The following is a 20,562-nucleotide window of genomic DNA, read 5'->3' as shown; positions in this document are numbered from 1 at the left end:
AATGTTCTAGGCAAAGGGCAGAACCCATGCGAGGCCCCTAGGTGGGACCCTGCAGGGAGCGCGTGAGGAACTGCAGGGACTTGGTGTTGCCCTTCAGAGCACACTGCCTGGTGCATAGTAAGTAGGCCCACCACCAGGCTTTGTGGGAGGTCAGAGCCCCGGCCGCTGGGCCTGCAGCCAGACAGGCTACAATTAATCAGAACTGTGCCACGTACTAAATCTTCTCTGGCCCCGTGGGAGAAGCTGGTGGGTCTGAGTCAGACAAACTCTTTGCATCCTGGCCCGTCGCTTATTAGCTTTGTGATCCTTGGAGAATCATTACCCTTACTGAGTTTCTCTTTCTTCGTCTTTGCAGGAAGGAGGGTTCTGATGAGGGCCTCAGAGGGTTTTTGGGGGACCAGATGGTGGAAGCACACGGAAGGAGCTAAGTCACCCATACGTGCATGGCACAGAGTGGGTGCCCAGTAACGTTAGTCCCCGGGACACCCTTCCCCTAACCTTTGGGCCAGACATTTATTTTCTCTGAGCCTCAGCTTCCTTTTCTAGAAACAGTGTGGTCATTCCTCTTCCACCTCCTGCCCAGACTCATAACTCCCAGGTCACACAGTGTGGCTGATAGTATTTTCAGGGGCTCCGTGTTTCCGTATGCTTGCACAAACATACATCCATATGCATATATACATGTGTACGATTGTGTGTGTGCGTGTGCGTGTACAGCTCGGCAGGACACAGGTGCGTTTCTTTTTTATGATTCATAAATGCTTCAAGGACAAGGACACTGTCATTTTGTATTAGACCTTATGCTTCCACACAGTAGGTGCTCAGTAAATCCTCGTTGAATGAATGAAATCATGCTGATGAAAATGTTCTTTGCTGGATTAAACGTGTGGACCCAAATCGGTAGAGCTGTTTGCTTCTAGGTAGCAGGAATGTGGTGCCATTGTGGATTATATTTGGAATATAGTTACTGGGGGCTCAACTATGTGCCAGGCACTGTCCTAAGCACTTTATATGCATTTCTCATTTAAAACTGCCAATAGCCCTATGAGGTAGATGCTGTTATCATCACTGTTTTATAGGTGAGGCAGCCCAGGCTGAGAGGTCAGTGTTTTGACCCCAGCTAGTAAATGAGGGAGCTGGGATTGGAAGCCAGCCTTGCAGAGCTGATGTACCTGCCTGCCCTTCTGATGGCTTCCTGAGGCATCACTGCCCCCCCCCCCTTTCATGGTCTGATTTCTCAGGAGGAGGAAGAGGAAGGGCTGCCCTTGCAGCCAGGGCCCGGAGGGAAGTCCCTGCTTGTAAAGGCACTTCTCAGGCTCTTGGCAAACATATCCAGTAGAGGGGGGAAAGAGGAAGGGCTCACCTTTTCTTGCCTGCAAGAGACGGTGAAGATGGTCAGAGACAAGGCTTTTTTTCTGCTGTGCACCTGAGTTTGTCCCTTTCATTTTGGCTTCAGAACATGTTAAGATCTTGGTGGGACTATGAGAGCCTTGGGCTCCATGCCTCCCTTTTAGATGCCGAACACCTGGCTATGTGTGTACATAACGTGCACACATGGTACACAGTGTGTGTCTGTATGAAGGGTGCACGTGTGTGCGTGCATGCGTATCTGCATCCTTCAACACCAACATCATGGTCCTTGCGTGGACCATGCCTGGGCATCACTAGACCTCTCTGCCTAGTGGCAGCGCTGCTTTGTGTCTTGGCTGTGTGACTGCCCGGCCCAGCCTGTGCCCAGTGACGGATGTCTGTGCCTGTCTCTCCTTGAAAGAGTGTCTCATGTCATATTAGCTTTTCCCTCATTTGCCACCAATGCCTAGTAAACACATGCCCAGTGTATGGATGAAGAGATGAACGATCTTCATGCCCCCGTGCCCTATACCAGCTTTGGTGAGCGCATCGTTCTACCCCGATCGCTCGTGTGGGGGTTAGTATCAAGGAGGGTGCCTTCCCGTGGGGTGGCGCACTTGGCCATGCCAGACATCCTTGGCATCCAAGCTCACGGAGAGATACTAGGCAGCGTGGAGCTGACCCAGCTGTTCTTCCCTTGCTCTCCAATCTGTGAGGGTGCTGGGCTGGACAGCCAGCTGTGGTCTGCTGGAAGACCTTTCTTCCGCAGTTCTGGAGCATTCCCCGTCTCGTGCCTGCTAGCTTCCTGTCCCCTTGCCTGCTGGCTTCTCCTCGGGTCTGTGTGGAGAAGGAAAGCCTTGGGAAGTCGTTCCTCCCCATGTTTAATGTGTTCCCTGCCTGCTGTGTCCCCCTGTGCTCAAGTTCCGGGCAATTACCCTCCTGCCGGGTTTTGTTGCTGAGCACAGCAGGTGGGCCTTGTTTGTAATTCACTTGCACCATTAACGCTGGGTTAGCACCATAAGGGCGACTGATCCACTCAGTGCCCCCAGCCCCAGATGCCGCTTGATAGCAGGTTGTTAGATTGGCTTGGGGGTCGAGGCATTTCAGAACTCCACATAATGGGGTTTCTCCAGTTGAAAGCAATGAGAAGCTTGATCTATTGGCAGTCACAGAGCACACACCATCATCCACACTAATGGGAAATCTGTACCCAAATACCAGCCCCCCCCCCCAAATCTCGGTGATTTGGCTCTGAACAATAATGGCAATAGTCACAAGAACACAGTAACGGCTCTCAGCTTAGTATCAGGGCAAGCATGGCAAACTTTCTCTTTGCAGCTGCATTGCTAAGATCACGGGGAATCTTTGAAAGCAACCTTAAGATCTAACATTTTCTCCATTTTTGTGGGTGGGGAAACTGAGGTTTGGGGAGATGACTCACTTGCCCAGGGTCACTGAGAGTAAGAAGCAGAGCCCCGACTCAGGGAATGGTCTGAAGCAGACACAAAGCTGTGCTGTTAACCTCTGCCTTCCTCCTCTGGGAGGAATTACGTGGAGTTTTGTGAATGAAGACGGGGGGCAGGGGAGAGATTGCCCGACCTGCCATCCTAATCATTTTCTTTTCCTAGCATTGATATTAAGATGAGTCACTGAGTAGGGGAATGATGAGTAGGATTAAAACATCCTCTATAGGTTCACTTTTATTAATTAATCATACCTTTATTGAGCTCCAGCTAGGTGGAAAACATTGTCTTAGGTGTTTTATAGAAAACAATGATAAATCATTCATCTGTTCGATCAATCTGATAGATGGGGAGTCAGACATATTCTAGGACAAAAGACGGAATAAAATGTTGGGGATGGGGGTGGAGGAGGTAAGCATGAACAAACCCCAGAGATCGATTTAGAAGAAAATCTTCCTGACTTTCTGATTACGTGTTATGAAAACATTTTTGGACACATAATGTCCCCTTTGATTTTTGAACAACCCTGTGCCCGTTTTATGGACACCTAAGGGCTGGAGAGGCTGCAGGACCCGACCACATCATCATCCTGTGGGGAACAGTGGCCAAACCAGGTTTGAAAGCAGGCCTCCTGACTTCAAATCCAGACTCTTCCACAGATTCCCTCCCCTTTGGGCCTCATCCAGGTCCTGCCAAATGTTTGATGTCCCATGTCTTGCCGAGGCTGGCTTTGGGGCTGCCTGGGGCTCTGCTTTCCTTGGAGACCCGTGAAGTCTGTGCTCCTGCCCAATGCTTGGCAGCCCAGAACCTTTCTTTTCCAGTCATTGGGCAGACCCTAATGTTTAGGCAGTACAGGGACCGTTCCCTTCAGGGACGGCTTCCTCCACATTCTCAGGCCCTCCTGTGGTGGCCAAAGTGCCCACGCAACGACCTCTCTGCCCTCCAGGCCATCTGGCACACCTTGGTCACATTGATCTCCTGAAAGCACAGCTCCAGGATCCACCCTCCCTTGCCCAGAAACTTTCAGTGTAGCTCTTTGTTGCCTAGACAATCAAGCCCGAGCTCCTTAACCTTGGCATTCGAGGCCTTCTAGAATCTGACCCCAACACTTATCTGTCTCTGGGTAGTGTGCTTCTGCCAAGCTGGTTAGTCACTGCCCTCTGGATACCTCTTGCTTTTCCTGGCGCCCTGCTGGAAGGTCTCCCTTCCTAAGGATAGTGTGCCCACGCTGTCCAAGAATCCTGCTCACCTGTCCAGGCCCAGGGATGCTTTCTGCCTCTGTCTTCCCAGCACTTCTTTCTCATTTGGTGACGAAGGCTGCCTCGCCTTGTGAAAGCTGCTTTGTGACCATCCCACGCCGTGCGTTCACAAGTATGCTCCTTTTCCAGGGCAGACCGCACACTGGAAAGTTCTGCTGAGGCATTCGGGGAGGTGTGTCCGGGCCCCGCCTGCGTGGCAGCCCCATCAGTAGAGGTGCAGTGCTCACAGCCTTCTCTCCCCTTCTGGCAGTTGGAGCTGGGTTCCCATGGTTATGTTATATGCTCCTTTTACTGCGGTCCCTGGGCAGGGGATGCGGCGTGTGGGGACAGCTCCCCCGCTTAGTTAAGGAGGTCCCTTGACCTCCTTTCCCCCAAGGTCTCCCTGAGACTGAGTGCCCCTGGACTTCCAATCCACAGACCTGTCTCCCCTGTGGGTGACATGACCTCTCCGGGCCATGGCAGAAGGAAAGTGATGGGACTCTGGCAGGCTGAATGAGAGCTGCTGGAGAGGGTGTCTTCTGTGTCCCTAAACCCCTCAGAGACTGGCTGAACATAGCAGCCCTCCCACCCCAGGGTCTCTCCTTCAGAGGGAGGGCCCTCCTTTTGCCCAGGGCATGGGATCCAGCTAAGAACCAGAGCCTGAGTGTGTATGTGTGATGGGGGGCTCAGTGGTGAGCATTGAGGCTGCAGGTAGACTGGGGAGTGGGTGGGAGCTGTGGGGGGAGCGAAGGGAGAGTGAGTGTTGGCCTTGGATTATGGCCGGGAGGGGCGTGTGATCTCGGACCAGGCTCCAGGGTCAGCTCAGAACAGCTGGTGCTGACGAGTGGCCCAGAAACGCTGCGCGGGGCCTGGGCAGGCCCAGCAGTCAGTCACTGAGCACTTGAACCTGAGGTGTTATTAGCCTCACTATACAGAGCAGGGGGACCCAGGCTCAGGAGCTTAAGTAACATGCCCACGTCTTAGAGCCAATCATTGAGAAAGTTGAGATTCTTTATTGTTTTTTAAATTATTAAGTAGATTTCTTAATTGAAAAAGAGTCTCTTAAAATGCACACAGTAGAGAACACTTTAGAATGAAAAGCAAGTCTCCTTCCTACCCTAACTGCCATTCTAGAACCCTCTCCAGGGGGCAGCTGGCCAGCAGCCAGTGCCTGTTCTCTGTCCCTCATGGAGCCTGATGCCAGGCCTTCCCAAGTAGATAGCTGTCAGTGCTAACAGAGCTGGGTGGCAGGGAGGGGCGGATGGACCCTTCACAGTCTCAGAGTCTGTGCTTAGCTTGGATGACCCCCGTAGAATAAGTTCAATTGCTTTGCATCTTGAAGGGGACACCACTTGCTTTGTTATGCACCTTTATTTTACCATATCTGGTTTTCTTCTCCTCCTCACCCCCCACTCCTCCTCTACCCAGTGCCCAGGGGGCCCATCCTGGGCTTCCCCAAGGAATGCACGCACCTAGGGAGGGCTGCTTTGGCCCCTACTGGCTAGGACTTAAAAAAGGACGGGGCCTTGCTTTCTGACCATGGTGTCAGAGACACCAAAAAACTACTATGTACATGAAGTGACTGTGGACCTGAAGAGGCAGGGAGGTCTCCACTTGGGCACGATGGAGCCGGGCCAAGGAACGGCTCGGTGTCTGCGACCTGCTTCTTTATCACTAACATCGGAGCACTTTCCTCTGGCTTTGACCTCAGTGGAGCTGGAGATTGTTTGTGTACCATCATCCATGAGTCTATAGTAACCCATCTCTGGCTTTTGATAGTTACATTCTGATGTACCTGCCCTCCCGCATCACACAGTGCCCACCCAGCCCAGCCGGCTCTTTCCAGATCTCCTTGTGGAAGGCTGCAGTGCATACAGCCTCACTCTAGGGCATGGCCAAGCCTTTCCAGGACGCCCCCTCTCCTCCCAAACACCCAGACAGATCCTGAGCAGGGTGGGAGACCTGTGTTTATCTGGAAGTAATTAAAACGCTCTCCTTAAAAAGCAGTTTCTCTCTGCATCTGCCTCGTTCCCTGCTCACTTTCTATTCCTCTGTGGACACTCCTGCAAGGTCTCTCTGCTCTAAATGTGTTACCAACAGCTCCAGCTCTGGGCAATTTTATTTCGTAGCCTCAGCTCCCGTGGTCTCTGCTAGGAGCTCATCTCCCCCAGGGCCCAGCGTGGTGGCCTCAGGTAAATGCCAGGGGCATTTTTTACCATCCCGAGCCCATCTTGCTCTTCACATCGGACCCTGGGATCCCTTCCCACCTCCCCCGGCTCGCTGAGGCTGGTGATTAAGTCCCCATCTTCTCACCTCTAACCACCTCCTTTGCCCTGGAAAGGAGATCTGGATGCTGTGCCTTCCTCACCTTGTCTGGGAAGATGGCTGGGTCCAGTGCGAGGTTCATGGAGATAGTCAGCTTCAGATGCAGAACTGCATCCAGGACCTGGGGGCGCCTAATGTGGGAGACTGGATGTAAATACAAGAGATGGAGAAGATGTTTCTGCTTTTCATCCTCTTGGACTCCCTGCCATTTCCAAAACACACTGTGCTGGCTCCCACCAGAGGCCTCTGGGCCCCCTCTGTGTCGTTCCTCTGTCTGGGATCTTCTCCCTGCCCACCCTGTCCCCTTTGAGAGATCTGGGTAATTCAGGTCAAACCTTTTGCCTTCAGGGAAGCCTTCCCTTCCCGCCACGTGAGGTCCCCCTGCCACACACTCCGGAGCATCCTGTACTTTTCCCTTCATTGTCTGTGGTTATGGCATCCGGTTTCCTGGACGTGGAATTGATATCCCTCCCTTGGCCATAAGCTCCAGGGCCTGGACAGTGCCTGCTGGTAGGTCCTCAGTAGAAATATTTGTGGAATGAATAAAGTGTAAATCCTGTAGTGCTATTAAGTATATTTATATGCTTTGGCCAGTCTAGAGGAAAGGACCAACATACACCATTTTGCTTAGAAAGCACTTTACTCATCTGCGAAGTAATGCTCCACTCATTTTCTCATTTGGTTCTCTTAGCAACCCTGTAAGGGAGATGGTAGAGGTACAATTTCCCCATTTTATAGAAGAGAGGTTAAGAGATGGGTTCAAAGTCAGCTTTCCACCTCCAATCCCTGGTTTTCCTCCTCCATGAGGCTGAGTCTGAATGAGGAAGGAAGACTAACTTCTTCAGAGAAAGCTGCTGGGATGGGGTTGACTTGGAGCAGCATTTTGGGAATGAGAGGGCTGTGCAGTATTATTGGCGAGAGGCATGGGAGGCTGTCTTGTTGGGAGAGGATGTGGATGTGGTTCCGGGTGCCTATGCATAGGGCTGGAGGGAGCCCTGAACGGGAGGGTGGAGAGAGGAAAGAGAGGAAAGTTCACACTGACTGATTGCATTACAGCTAAAATCTGCTGCAACAGCTTTTCAAGGGAGGCGTCATAGCCCACGGTTCACGTTTGTGGAAATGGAGCTCTCAGAGCTTAAGGACACAGAGTGGCCTCTGGGATTGGAAGCCAGGGACGTCTGCTCTGGCCTCTGGTGAGGAGCAATTGTTTAGAAGTGGATTGAGGGCTTCAGTCTGAAATCTATAAGGGAGGTGGCTTGAATGGGGGAAAAGAGACAATTTATTCCTCATGTCCTGCTCACTAGTGTCTGAGAACAGGGGAGAGCTATCCCTTGTCACATGTTCCGAGTGCTAGCAGATTCCCGTGATAACTGTGCTCCCTGACTACCGTTCCCCAATATCAGGCCTGGGCGGGGCCAGCCACCGCTCTTCTGTTTATCCTGACGAGTCAGACCAGGTCCAACTCCCAAGCCAATGCAAGCTGCCTTTGGCTAACCTGCCACATTGTAACTCATCACAAACTCCTGGGCGCATCTCCTGATGGTAAATCCTAAAAATTGAGGACACCTGGGCTGATCATTTGGCCAGGGGACACTCTCAGACTCCTTTCTCTGTTGCTTGCTTCCCCTGATGTGAAAATTGTACAGATGGGCCCTAGATTGACTTGGATTTGACTCCTCTTCTTCAACATCATGATAATCAGTATAATCACATTCCAACATTTCCTCAAGTACCAACTGTATGCCAAGTTCTGGGATACAGAGAGAAGGCACGTGTAGAGAATAGTAAGAACTGGTCTTGGAGCGGGTAGCCTGTTATTCCCGTTGGCCAGCCAGCCGACCTTAGCGGGTCTCACTCAACCTTAGCATCTTTGGTTTCCACATCTACAGGTGGAGAAAGTGAGAGAATCTGCCTCATAGGGCTCTTCTGAGGAGCACCGAGGCTGAAATAGTACTTTGCACGTAGTAAGTATATATTCAGTAAATGTTAGCATGAAGTAGAATTCCTAGAGCTGCAGAATTACACCACTTAGAAGAACTTAGAGATCGTCTAGGCCAATCCCCTTGTTTTACAGAACAAGAAACTGAGGCTCAGAGAGGTTATCTCCCAGAGCCCGTGAACACCTGGGTCCCTGCCTCCCAGGACAGGCCTGGGTCCCAGCATCACACTATTTGCCGGGGAGATAGAAAAACATGTGCTGCCCAGCTGTATCAGGTGCCGGAGGTTGATCTCCCTCAAGGAGACCACAGGGCCTGGGGTGGCCCCGCTCCTCTGGCCACCCTGCCACACTGCCACCCTGCATACTCTGCCCAAGCTGCTGGCTGTTGCTGGGAGTGTCTTCCAGCCGGTGCGGGGGTGGGGGGGGGTTCAGAACAGCAGAGAAGCCCACATCCATTTGTCTTGGGGAACCTGGAGTGTCATGAGGAGTAATCAAGATCTTGTTGCACACAGATGAAAGAAAACCTGTAATTAATCTGGCTGCCCCTCTGCTTTCCTCTGTCATCCCCGCCACCAAACGCCGTCCGGCGGCTGTCAGCTGCCTCTCGGACCCGCCCCAGAAAATCACGATTAATAGTGTAACAGCCCTATGAGGACGAGAGAGAGGGAGAGAGACGGGGAGAGGGACTGCTGACAAATCAGGAGAGGGGAGGCCCTTTAGCACAGCTGGGCTGGGGGATCCAGGCAGCATGCTCACTGCCTGAACGCCGTCAGCCAGCGGCACGCTGTGCTGTGTATATGAACCGGCGTGGGTTGGGGATCCACAGACACTTCCTGAGCCTCTACTCAAGTGTAGGCACCACAGCAAAGTGTGTCGGAAAGATACGTGGGTAGAAGAGATGTTCCTCTGCTCCCCAGGAGCTCATGGTCTGGTCGTGGAGAGAGGACGTAACTAAGCATAGGGTTAAATAACCAGTCATGCCGGCTGTTTGTGGCCCCCAGGGGGGGCGGGCGCTGTTCCTGGTGCTGAAGTCCTGGCCGTGAGCTGGAGGGAGAAGGGCCTGCCCTCACAGAGCCTGCGCTCAGAGTACAACCGCGGAAGTGAGCCAGAGATGTCTGGAGACTTTAGGGATCCTCTGGCTTGAGGAGGCTGCCCCAGCCTGAGATTCTGGGGAAAAAAAAAAAAAGGAAATTAGGTTCTAATTAGGTTCTTCTTTCGGAAGAAGTGGGGACGAGTGTTTTTTGGTGTTTGGGTGAGGAAACCGCCCCGGGACTGGTAAGCGGTAGAGCCGAGCTTGCCCTGCAGCACGTCCTTCCAGCACTCAGGGGGCAGTGGGCAGTCAGACGCTGCCCGCCGCCGTGGACGGTGAGGGCCGGAGCTTCCCAGCACAGCCTGTGTCGCAGAGAAATGGGGTCTAGATTGTAGGCTCCTTATGGGCAAGGGCTCCAAATGTAAGTCATGGGTGAAGACTTCATACTGCCAGGGCCTTTTCCACGTATGTTATCTGACTGGATTCTTTCATTATCTCCACAGATATTTTTTGAGTGCCTAATATGTGCCAGCCAGTGCTAGGCATTGGAGACACAGGTGGAAGATCCCAGAGTGTTCCCTGCTCTCCTGGTGCTCATCACCCTGAGAGGTAGGCATCGCCGTGCCCATGTTACTAATGAGGAGGTGGGCCGTGAAGGGAATAAGGCGCTCGAGAGTGTTCCCTCAGTAAGGTCCAGAGCCACCTCCAGCTTGGCTTCTGTCCTGGTGTGGCCCGATTAGGAGAGCTACCCCACGTCGTCCAGAGCAGTGTCTTCAGTGACACGGGAAAGGGCTGCGTGGCGACTCTCTGCCTTCCAAGTTCCCAAAAGTCCAGGAGTGAGGCCCAGCTCTGGTTAGGTGGGGACAGAGACCCCCAGGGAGCCAAAGCCATGCTTAGATGCTTGCTTTGAACTTAACTTCTGCCAGAAAAGAACAGCACATGCTTGCTTCCTTCCCCGTGCTGTGATTCCTGTTTGCCCAGATCCACACCACGATGTCACCTTAGATTGTTTGAACCACAGCAAATATACAAAATGTACAAGTCAACTGGCAATTTATTTCTTATTGGGGTAAACTGAGCAAACATCTTTTTTTTTTTTAAATGGCCCCTTTATTTTTTTTTAAGTAAACTACCCCCAACATAGGACTTGAACCATGACCCCAAGACCAAAAGTCGCATGCTCCACTGACTGAGCCAGCCAGACACTCCAGCCAATGCCTTTTGGATGCCATCTGTTAATATTTTATTTTGGCCAATATTAACAGAGCACCTACTACGTGCCAAGTAACATTCTAGGTGCTTGTCATAGTCCCTCCCATCACCACTGATGGTTCTGTGGGAAGACAGCATCCTCTTAGCAGGCTGTGTGCCCTAAGGAAGAATGTTCCACGTGTGGTCGCAGCCTATGGGGAAGAGATCACAGAAAGCCTCAGAGGGGAGGTAATGCAGCGAGCCTGCAGAAAACTGTTTCCAGGCCATCAGGGGTTGAGACCACATCCCACGTGGCAGCTCACACAGAGCTGGCATATTGGGGAAGTCGGGGCTCAAGCTCCGCTGGGGCGTCCAGTGCAGTGGGCTGGGTGGTACAGACAGATGAACAGGAGCCAGGTCATGAAGGGTTGGCCTGTGGGACTGAGGAGTTTGCCCTTGATCCCGGAGGCAGGAGAGAGCAAGGGGAGACTGGGCCTGGGTGTCTCATTATCATTATCATGTTTGCATTTTATTTTTTTATTTTTTTATTTTATTTTTTCACGTTTGCATTTTAGTAAGAATCCCCGCCACACAGCTGAATGGAGAACCACCCTGGGAGGGAAAGATCCAAGGGAGGGAGGCCAGGAAGGCTGCTCCGGCCAGGGTCCAGGTCATTGCTGACAGACATCTGGATGGGGGTGGGGTGGGGGTGGCAGTCCATGGGGATGCAGAGACAGTCATGGGGTTTAGGAGACAGAGCTGTCCAGATGGGGTGGCTGACCAGAACGGGGTGTGGGGAGGGAACCATCTGGGGCGACTCTCAACTTTTTGGCTTGGATGATGAGTGGGGTGTGGTGCTGTCTACTAAGAAGGAGGGCAGAGGAGAAGCAGCTGGTGGGCACAGGGGAGAGGTTACCCTTTGCCTGGGACAGGGTGTGTTTGAAGTGCTCTGAATTACGGGAGGCAGCTGTGCATGCCAGAGTGCTGGGCATTGGATGCTGATTTAGAAGTCACACCGTGCAGGTGGTAAGAAGCCGCAGGACGAGGGGAGGGACGGTGTTAGTGGGAAGGGGGCCTTGGTGCTGTATCTCTTTTTCCTCCGAAATTATTCAAATACCTTTAGTTGATAAAGGCTGCCCTCTTTGGTTCTAAGACCAGATTCATCTAAATGTTAAAATGAAAACAAGACCTCAGATTTCTTTGCGCTTTTTGATGAAGAGTCTGAAAGCTTCCTCTTTCTGTTCCTCTATGTAGACAGTAAAGCTCTACAAGAAAAGCCAGTGGAGTCAGAGACCTGGCTGTCCCCGGCTTTGCCTCCTAACAGCTGTGTGACCTTGAGCTAGGTACTTCCCCTTTCTTGGGCTCAGCTTCTTCAACTGTACTAGAGCTTGTCCTGTGGATTAAAGAAGAAAGAGACCGTGGAAAGAATTTTGCAAACCAGCGAGCCTTACAATCTTGTAACACCATGGTTCTTTTTATTCCTGTAAGGTTTGGGAGGAGATTATTTCTCATCTTTGTGCCCCAGGTTATACAGTTGAGGCCCCAGAGCAGCCCAGGACCTCTGTCATTGCTGTCCTTACGTGTGGTCTCCAGGGTTAGCTAGGCTTCCGGGCCATGAACAACGAGAGTCAGGCCTGCACGAACGGAGTGTAGTTGTGTCATCAAATAGAATTTACACAGGCTAATCTGACACCTATTTAGCAGTCTGAATAATAATTACTGTGCGGTGTGCTGATCGGGCATAAATGGAAGGCATTTGACATAAATGATTATAGTTAGGATTGCTTTTATATAGCCTAACCAGTTTTTTACAGTTCTTTCCTCTTTGACAGCTGATTCATTTATCCATTCAACAAATATTTATTGAGACTGTAATATATGCCAGGCCCCGTTCTGGGTCCCGGGGAGACAGATGAACAAGATTTCTGCTCCCTGCCCCATCTCCTTTGTTTGAGCTTGCATTCCAGTGGGGAGACAATCACTGAACAATCAACTTTATCCATAATGAGTAAGAATGTCAAGCTTCTCTCGAGACTGTGTGTGCTGTAATCTATCCTTGCACCAACATCCATGAATGAAAGGACAGATTCTGGGCCTGATTTGCCAACAGCAGAGTTGCCTTTGTCTTAGTCTTTTACCTTTCTTTAACTCTGACTCCCAATAGCAGATGACTGCTTGAGCCCTTCTATTCATCGAACAAATTCATACTGTGCACCTGTTGTGTGTAAGTAGACTCTGGGGATACAACAGCATGCTGGCAACTGTCCTTGCCCTTAAGAAGACCACTCTGATTCCACATGTGGGCATCTAAAGGAGCAGCAGTGGGAGAAAGTGCTGTAAGAGCCACTATAGTCTGCCACAGTGGCACATAGAAGGGCTCTGGATTCTGGCAAATGGCAGGGGTCGGGGAGAGGAGCATCAGGCCGAGGGAAGCAGGTGTGCACAGGAAGCTTCCTGGTGCTGGGTGTGGCTGGAACATCAAGTGTGTGGTGCTGGGGGGGGGTGTCATTAAACAAAGACTTACTGAAGTATGTAACACACACACACACACACACACACACACAGAAAAGTGAATATAATCATAAGTATACAGCTCAGGGAGTTTTCACAAACTGAACACACTTGCATAACCAGCACCTAGAGTAAGAAACAGGACATCACCAGCACCCCCAGAAGACCCCATATGTCCCCTTCTAGTCACTGCCCGCCCCCAAGGGTAACTACCAGCTGGGATTCTAATAGTTTTTTATACTTTTTATAGAAAGAATCATATTGTATGTATTCTTCTGTGCCTGGTTTCTTTCAGTCAAATTATGTTTATGAGATTCATCCAGAATCTCAGCACCTGGTTGCTGATGATTAATTTTCATTTCTATGTAACATTCTGTTATGTGAATATACACTGTATTTCTCCATTCTGCTGCTAGACATCTGAGTAGTTTCCAGTTTGGGGAAATGCAAAGTGCTGCTATGAACATTCTAACACATCTCGAATACATCTAACAGATCTGAGCACATAGACGCACATTCTGTTGGAAATACGCTTATTGCAGGGTTTCTGGGTCCCTAGGGTACATGTAAAACTCTGGGTTTTGAGAGCACAAAGACCAGTTTTTCAAATCAGTTCTATCAACTTACACTTGCCTTGACACTGTACGAGAGTTCCATTTGCTCCACATCCTTGTCAACACTTGATATTGTCTTTTTTAAAAAGTCATTCTGGTGGGCCTATATTGGTGTCTTATTGTGGTTTGAAATTGCATTTCCTGATGCCCAGTGAAGTTGAGACCCTTTTTAAATGTTTATAGGCTTTTGGATACAGTGACTAGTGGAGTGTCTGTTCTAGTGTTTTGCCCATTTTTCTGTTGGATTGTCTGTTCAGGGCGTACTTTCCTGACCAAGGGCGACCTGGGGGTTAGCATATCCAGGTGCTTACCAGCCCCACTTTGACCCTATTGATGCGCTGCAGCTGGCAGGCTACAGACTCTGTTCTCAGGATGCCAGAGGTCTCAGGGGGAAGGGGGACAGGCGGGGGACAGCGCCCATGCTGCCTGGGGGGGAGGCAGTCCCCTCCAAGGCTCTGGTTTCGACATCAGAGGCCCATCGACCCCAGGAGGAAGGGGGATTGGTGGAGAAAGGATGGGGAGGGATTCGTTTTCGGCAGGTAGCAGGAGCAGATATAGAAACTAGCTGATGACCTGGTATGTGTGCTTCTGCCCTCAGTATTTGCTGAGACCAGACCTCTCCCATCTGTGCCAGGGAGGGACTGATGGTGTGTAGCCTGTCCTTCAGGCCAGGCCTGAGCACAGCTGCTTTTCCCCTGTTATCTCAGTCTGCGTGCTGTTCACCTCTGCTACCTGCGTGACGTCATGCTAGTTTTACCTGTGAGGAAACTGAGCTGAGGAGTGAGGAGAGTCCTCATGAAGGCCACCTAGCTAGCATGTGGAGGAGCAGGACTTGAAGATGAACCCAGTCACTTCCCCACACCACTCCCCAGTGAGCAGTGCATGTGGCTTGTCCCCAGGGCAATGGCCTAACCTTGCCACCCCTCCTTCTCCAGCTCACTCATGGCTCTTGTTTCTTAAGAGCAGATGAAGGTTTTCATCCGCAGTTGGAATTTCAAAACAGTGGAGCCCCTTCATTTGGTCACAGTTATGCCCATGGGCCCCCAACTGGATTGGGGGCTGGAGTTCAAACCTGAGCCTTCTGTGGGCCTAGCATAGGGAGGAAGGACAGGGGCCTGGAGCTGGCCTGGAGCTTTCCCACAGGTCCTGCCAGCCATTCTGCAGCGGATTGTGGGCCCCGCAACAGAGGCTGTTTGGGTGGTAGCTCTGGTCACAAGGCCGGGTGGGTGGCTACCTCGCAGAGGCTTCAGACTCACATGCTCCCACCACTCTCTCACAGAGTTATGTCATGCCCAGACCAGCAGAGGGCTCCATGAGGATTTATAGAAGATGCCCCGCGTCTCTGCGCCTTTGGTGCTGCTTCCGGCGTGGCTCGTGATGGTCACCTGCAGCCCGCACTCCCTGAGGATTGGTAAGTGCTGCTCACATGGCACCCTGGGGGCAGCCCAGCTTTGGCTGATGCCCCCGCCTATAGCCCAGGTGTCCACAGGGGACATCTGCTCCTGCACCGTGCCCTCCCCGAGTTTAGCTGGACTAGCAGTGGTGGTAGGGGTGCAGCCGAGAGGCTCACAGCTCCAATCCGGTGGTCAGTCTGTCCGGCCCCCTTGTGAGGAGAATAAAGATGCTGAGTCCCTGTTACAGCGTGTGACGGACTCAGCCTGGCACATTAAGGGGCAGCTGTCAGATGAAGAAGGAGGGTGGGAATGTCCATGGGGATTCTAAATCCAGGGCTGGAGATTAGGGAAGAGATGACCTTTCTTTTTCTCTGATGAATCCAAGAGGGCTTCCTGGAGAGTGTGCCTCGGATCAAGTCAGGGAGTGCTCTCAGGGGCCCTGGCCGGCTGCTTGGCAGGGCCCTTGACTAGGTGTGTCTGTTCTCCCTGGCCTGGTTCTGGAGAGGGAGGGCAAGGCCACTTCAGTGACCCATGTTCTCTCCTTGGCCCTGCTGCTGTGGGGATGCCCACTCCAGGTGCGGGCAGGCCGGCTGCTCCCTGCCCCATCGGCAGCCCTGTTCCAGGAGGGAGGCCTTCCTCCCCTGGGAATCTGGGAGGGCCTAGGAAGTCAGATACCTCTTCTTCCTCAGGACTGTGTAAGCCTCATTCACTGCAGGCCTAATCTGGGTCATAGGGAAGCAGCCCCGGCTGTAAGGATAAGGGGATAGTTCAGTCCAGCATGCACTGTGTGGTCATCTGACGGCCCAAGACTGATGTGGGGTCTCAGGGATTGGGGGATCGTCTGTATATGGGTAACAGGTTCAGTGTGGACAGATGGGTGGGGGCACAGCAGTGAGAAGCCCAGGCAGGTGGGTTGTTGGTCATAAGAAGGCTGGATTAACAGCAGGACCCCGGGGGCAAGATGAGGCAACAGCCCCAGAAGGACTCAGACTTAGGCAGGTTCTACAGACAGGTATCCATCTGATGCCACTCTTCCCAGACTGGGGTAGGGAGTTGGGACGTGTGTAGGGGGAAGTGGGTACTGCCAACAAGACAGGATCCTAGATCCTAGACCCAAACGTGAAAGTGTTAGAGGCTGATTGAGAAGGAAGGTATCGGTATCGTGACACCGAGTCTCAGGAAATTGGCTTTAAGCTGGTTGCAGTCAGGACTGGTCCAGAGTCCCAGAGGTTGGCCTACTGGTGGTGGTCAGGAGACCCCGGGTGGGCAGAGGCAAGCCAGAAGCTGAGACCCCGGCTAGGCCATGCCCCACGGGCCAGAGGCCGAGCTGCAGGTCTCCGGCCTGCCCTGTGTGGACTTGTGGGCACATTTCTCCATGCATATGCAGCAGCGGCTGATTAGAATCAGAAATGCAGACAGGTGACTTAGTTCTTCTCCTCACCCTGCCCTCGGTTCACCACTCTGCATGCTTAAAGGCAAGGAATTAAAAACAATCTTCTCTCCCTCTTCCCCATTCATTTCTACCGAAGCTTCAAAACCTAATTTAATTCTGCTTAGCAGCAAAGCAAAACGGTTTGTATCCTTAAGATGCTTAATTTATAAGATGCCTAGTTATTCAGCATTTGCTGTGAGGTTTTCTCCCCCTCTAAATGAGTGGATAAAGCGGTAACCCATCAATTTCCATTTGTCGCTAATGGGAAGCGGAAAGGGATTGAGCCAGAAACAGCAGCGCCTCACGGCCTTGGCTCTCCTGACACTGGTTCTCCGGGAGGGGAGCAGAAAGTGGAACTGACAGATCCCTTTCTTTGTGGCTGCACTGACAATGGAGGGCTTCAGAAGGACCCCTCCCCCGCCCGCCGGCTCCCATACCCACTCCCGGAGCATTGCTTGTCCAGTTCTGTCAAGACGCTGTTGGCCCTCTGTTTTGGTTCACGCCAGGCCACTTGCAGCCCGTCTCCAGCCAGGCGCCCTGCTGGCTGGCAAGGTCAAGCTGGGCCTCCAGGCCAGGAAGCAGAGTAAAGCCAACAAAGGGAAAGAAAAGAAAAGGAAAACCCAAACCCGCAATGCCAGGACCCGTTTTCCCCGTCTCCTTGGTTATCCTGGGAGCCAGGAGCTTTCTCAATCTCCTGAACCTGATGGACGGGAAGGTGTTAATTACTGTGTGTTCCAGAGGGGATCTGGGGTGAGGCAGGGATGGGAAGAGAAGTAGGTCAAGAAATCAAGTAGCTGAGCTTGGCAGCAGGCAGCCTTGAGCACAATGGGCCGGACCAGCGCCGGTGGTGCTGGTGTCTCCCGCGGCCCCCAGAGGAGCATGGGAAAGGGAGGGGTGCGGCTCCCCCCCTTCCCAGGGGTCACTTCTCCATGCATTTGGTGTTTTCCCGGGGTTCCTTCCAAACACCTCAGCCTCAGGATAGTTAGCTGTGAGAGCAAGGCTGCAGGAAGGGCTGAAGAGTCTCAGAGATGAATTGCCCTGCCTGCCCCATCCTCAGCCCTGCTCGTCCGCTGGTGACAATATGGATGTTTGCAAAGAGGCGGCCAAACCCATTACCCTGCCTGGGGACTGCTGTTTTTCATTCAAGGGAGGCACGGGGCAGGAGATCCAGCCAAATAGGGTGTCTGGTGTTTACCCCCCGAATGAGGTTTTGGGTAAGAGAGAGGGATTTTTATTTATGGCTATGAAGCTGCCCGCATAAATTCCCCAAACTCTCACACATATGTCAGCCCCCTTCAGTCATCCATCTTCTGAAAATGTCTTTTGATTTTGCTTCTGTCCCTCTGGGTTCTCTGAATGATGACTGTGGGAGCCACAAGTTAATAAATGCCCAGAGAAGACCCCCCCCCGCCGCCGCCCCATCTCTCCAGCCCTCTATTACTCCAAGTGATCATCATCCTCTCTTAGAGCCGTGAAGAATTCTGAGGATCCCATTCTCCAAGCCGCTCGTTTCACACATGAGGAGGGAGGCCTCAGGGGGACCTTGAGAGTAGGTGGCCAGGCAGGTGGCAGCCCACGCTAGAGCCACTAGAGTCCTTGACGACTCCTGGCCCTGCTTGCTTGGCCACCCACCTGCGGGCTCGCCTGGCCACTGGGGAAGCAGGTTGGCCATCAGCAGTGTGGTCTCTGGTGCTTTTCTGCCATCCTGTTCCTGACGTTAGCAAATGTTACCCTTGCCCCGGACACATAAAGTACTCAATAAGGATTTGTCAGTTTTCTAGACTGTCTCCTGTTACTCCTTCCTTGGCCCCAGGTTCAGCCACATGGAACTACTCACTGTTACCCAAATATACCAGGAAGGTTTACTCTGGGCTTTACCCATCCCCCTCCCATGCCTGGGAGCTGCTCTTGCCATTCCCGCTTCTCTGCCTGGAAAACTGCTACCACTCTGTTGCCTCTCCTCTACCTCCTCCTCCATCACCATTCTCCTAGGCTTAAATAGCTCTTCCTCTGCAAAGTCCTTTCTCATGATCACCCTGTCCCTCCCGGGGAGAAATCATCTTTTTCCTGCCGTATTTCCCATTCCCTGGTACTTAACACCTGTTCCAGCACCTATGGGGTTGTGCTCTGGTTATTCTGGCATTTTCCCACCAGACTCTGAACTCCAAGGGCCATTGACCACCCGACACACTCCATGTATGTAAACGTATCACTTGGATTCAGTGAATGGGAATGTGTGGCTGGATCGTTGCCTGTTGCAAGACCTGGTTCCCCAAGAACACGTTTTGGTATCGTTGTTTTAACGTCCTGTCTTCGGGTCTTGCGTATGCTTAAAGACGTAGACTTACTGGAGGAAGGGGAAGAAAAAGGGGAAGGAGAAATTGTGTTCTGTCTTATCTAGAACAGATAACAAGAATGGGCTGAGGGTCCTCATTGGGTTCTAAGGCAGATGTTGGCTCTAATAATAAATACGAAGATTCAACCGTCCATTCGTCAGTGCACCCGACACGTGTCTGTTGAGTGCTCTGTGCCGAGCACTGAGGACTCGGGGCCATGATAATAATCACCAGAGTCCCTTCCACTTGGAAAGGCCTTCCTCCCTGCCACGCACTGTGCTGTGTATTTCATGTATATCAGGCAATCTCCACGTCAGAATTAACCACCTGATGTTTAAGATGAAGACATGAAGGCTCGAGGAGTTTAAATAACTCTTCCAAGGTCACGTAGATAACGGAAATTTGAACCCGTAAGCTGTCTCTCCAAAGCTGTCTCTTTCTACTCTGCTCTCCTGCAGCTGGTACACCTCTGGAGATGTTAGGGATAGCCCATTATCAAAGGAGTCCTGTGGACGATACCGTGTTCTACCCGGGAAAGGAATTGACAGATGGAGTCTTTGCCTCATAGTCTCTAGCTCTTCGCTGATTCTTTTCCCTGCAAATAATTTCCTAAGGGCACAGAGAAAGTCCATCTGACCGATGGGGAAACAGGCCTGGGGATTTGAGAAGCTTGCTCGTGGAGGTACAGAAGTCCCGAGCGTGAGGGGGCAGCAGACACATGAGCAGGTTATGGGAACCATTGCCTCTCTTTCACATTTAGGGTTTCCCTGGCTGGTAAAGCAGCAAGAACATGGATTTATTTGACGCTCTGCCTTACTAGGACACCCAAGCACGTTACAACTACCATTTTTCACTTGGTTGGTTTCCCCCAGTGAGTTCCAAGTCCTGTAGAGAGAACGTTAAACATAGAACATTCAAATGTTATAAAGATGGAGATAATAAGAGAACTGGGGGAAGGAAGGGGGAAGAATAAAAAAACACCATTTTTTCCATCCTCTTCTGCTGTGTATTAAATATATTTGACACACCGAGATCCAGATATACCAGCAGAATTGTGTGCCTTGCAAAGGATTCACCGTGGGTTTTTTTTTTTTTTTGAGGAGTGGTCTCCCCTTAATAATGTTACCACGTGATGGTGATTTATGGAATTTTGATGGGCACGTAACTTTTCATCTCTTTTCCAAATTGAGTCACCCAGGTAGGCAATCAATTGGTCTTTTACATTAGTGACAAATAGAAATTGATGACTTTCTCCTTCATCTGTCACCTAGAGAGGGAATATGGAAAGATTTCTGGGACACAGATCTCTCCTCTGCCGAACACCTTAGGGGATCTGTGTCTTTCTTTATGATGTTTGTATTCCTGGGTCTAGCCCGGTGCCTGCCCCAGAGTAGTGCCTACCAAACGTTTGCTAGATGCATGCTCTGATGGCAAGTTTTTGAATCTTGAGCTTGACCCGTCCATTTTCAGATTTCTCTCTCCCCAGATATTGGTCAGTGCTCAAAAACACCAAGCAATATCATTTAATGATAAGTCCGCGTGTGTGTGTGTGTGTGTGTGTATGCATGCGTGTGTGCCTGCACCAGGCTGTCTCTCCCTGCTTCCCACCCCACCCCTGCTGCTGCATCTATAGTGGGGAGGAGGGATCCTCGGCTGTGTTTAGACAGGCATCCAGTCCAGTGTGCTGTGCGGAGTCACTCGGGCCAGGATGTCATCATTTGCCTTCACATGCAGCTTGT

The 20,562-nt window shown here is 51.6% G+C and overlaps 1 protein-coding gene across 5 annotated transcripts in view; it reads left to right on the top strand.

Moving 5' to 3' along the window:
• Positions 1-14,990: 14,990 nt before the first annotated feature.
• GRIK4 (glutamate ionotropic receptor kainate type subunit 4) overlaps positions 14,991-20,562 on the top strand; it is a 296,119-nt gene continuing 290,547 nt past the window's right edge. For all 5 annotated transcript variants that reach the window (XM_088018055.1, XM_088018057.1, XM_088018056.1 and 2 more), the window contains exon 1: positions 14,991-15,072. In XM_088018055.1, the coding sequence (XP_087874181.1) occupies positions 14,991-15,072 (82 nt within the window). The remainder of the gene's footprint in view (positions 15,073-20,562) is intronic.

This window comes from Eumetopias jubatus, unplaced genomic scaffold, assembly GCF_037043125.1.
Source record: "Eumetopias jubatus isolate StellerSeaLion01/CBP00866 unplaced genomic scaffold, mEumJub1_p1.0 scaffold_13, whole genome shotgun sequence".
NCBI classification, from domain to species: Eukaryota; Metazoa; Chordata; class Mammalia; order Carnivora; family Otariidae; genus Eumetopias; species Eumetopias jubatus.
The sequence above is the reverse complement of the archived record's forward strand: the minus strand, read 5'-3'. Positions and strand labels throughout refer to the sequence as shown.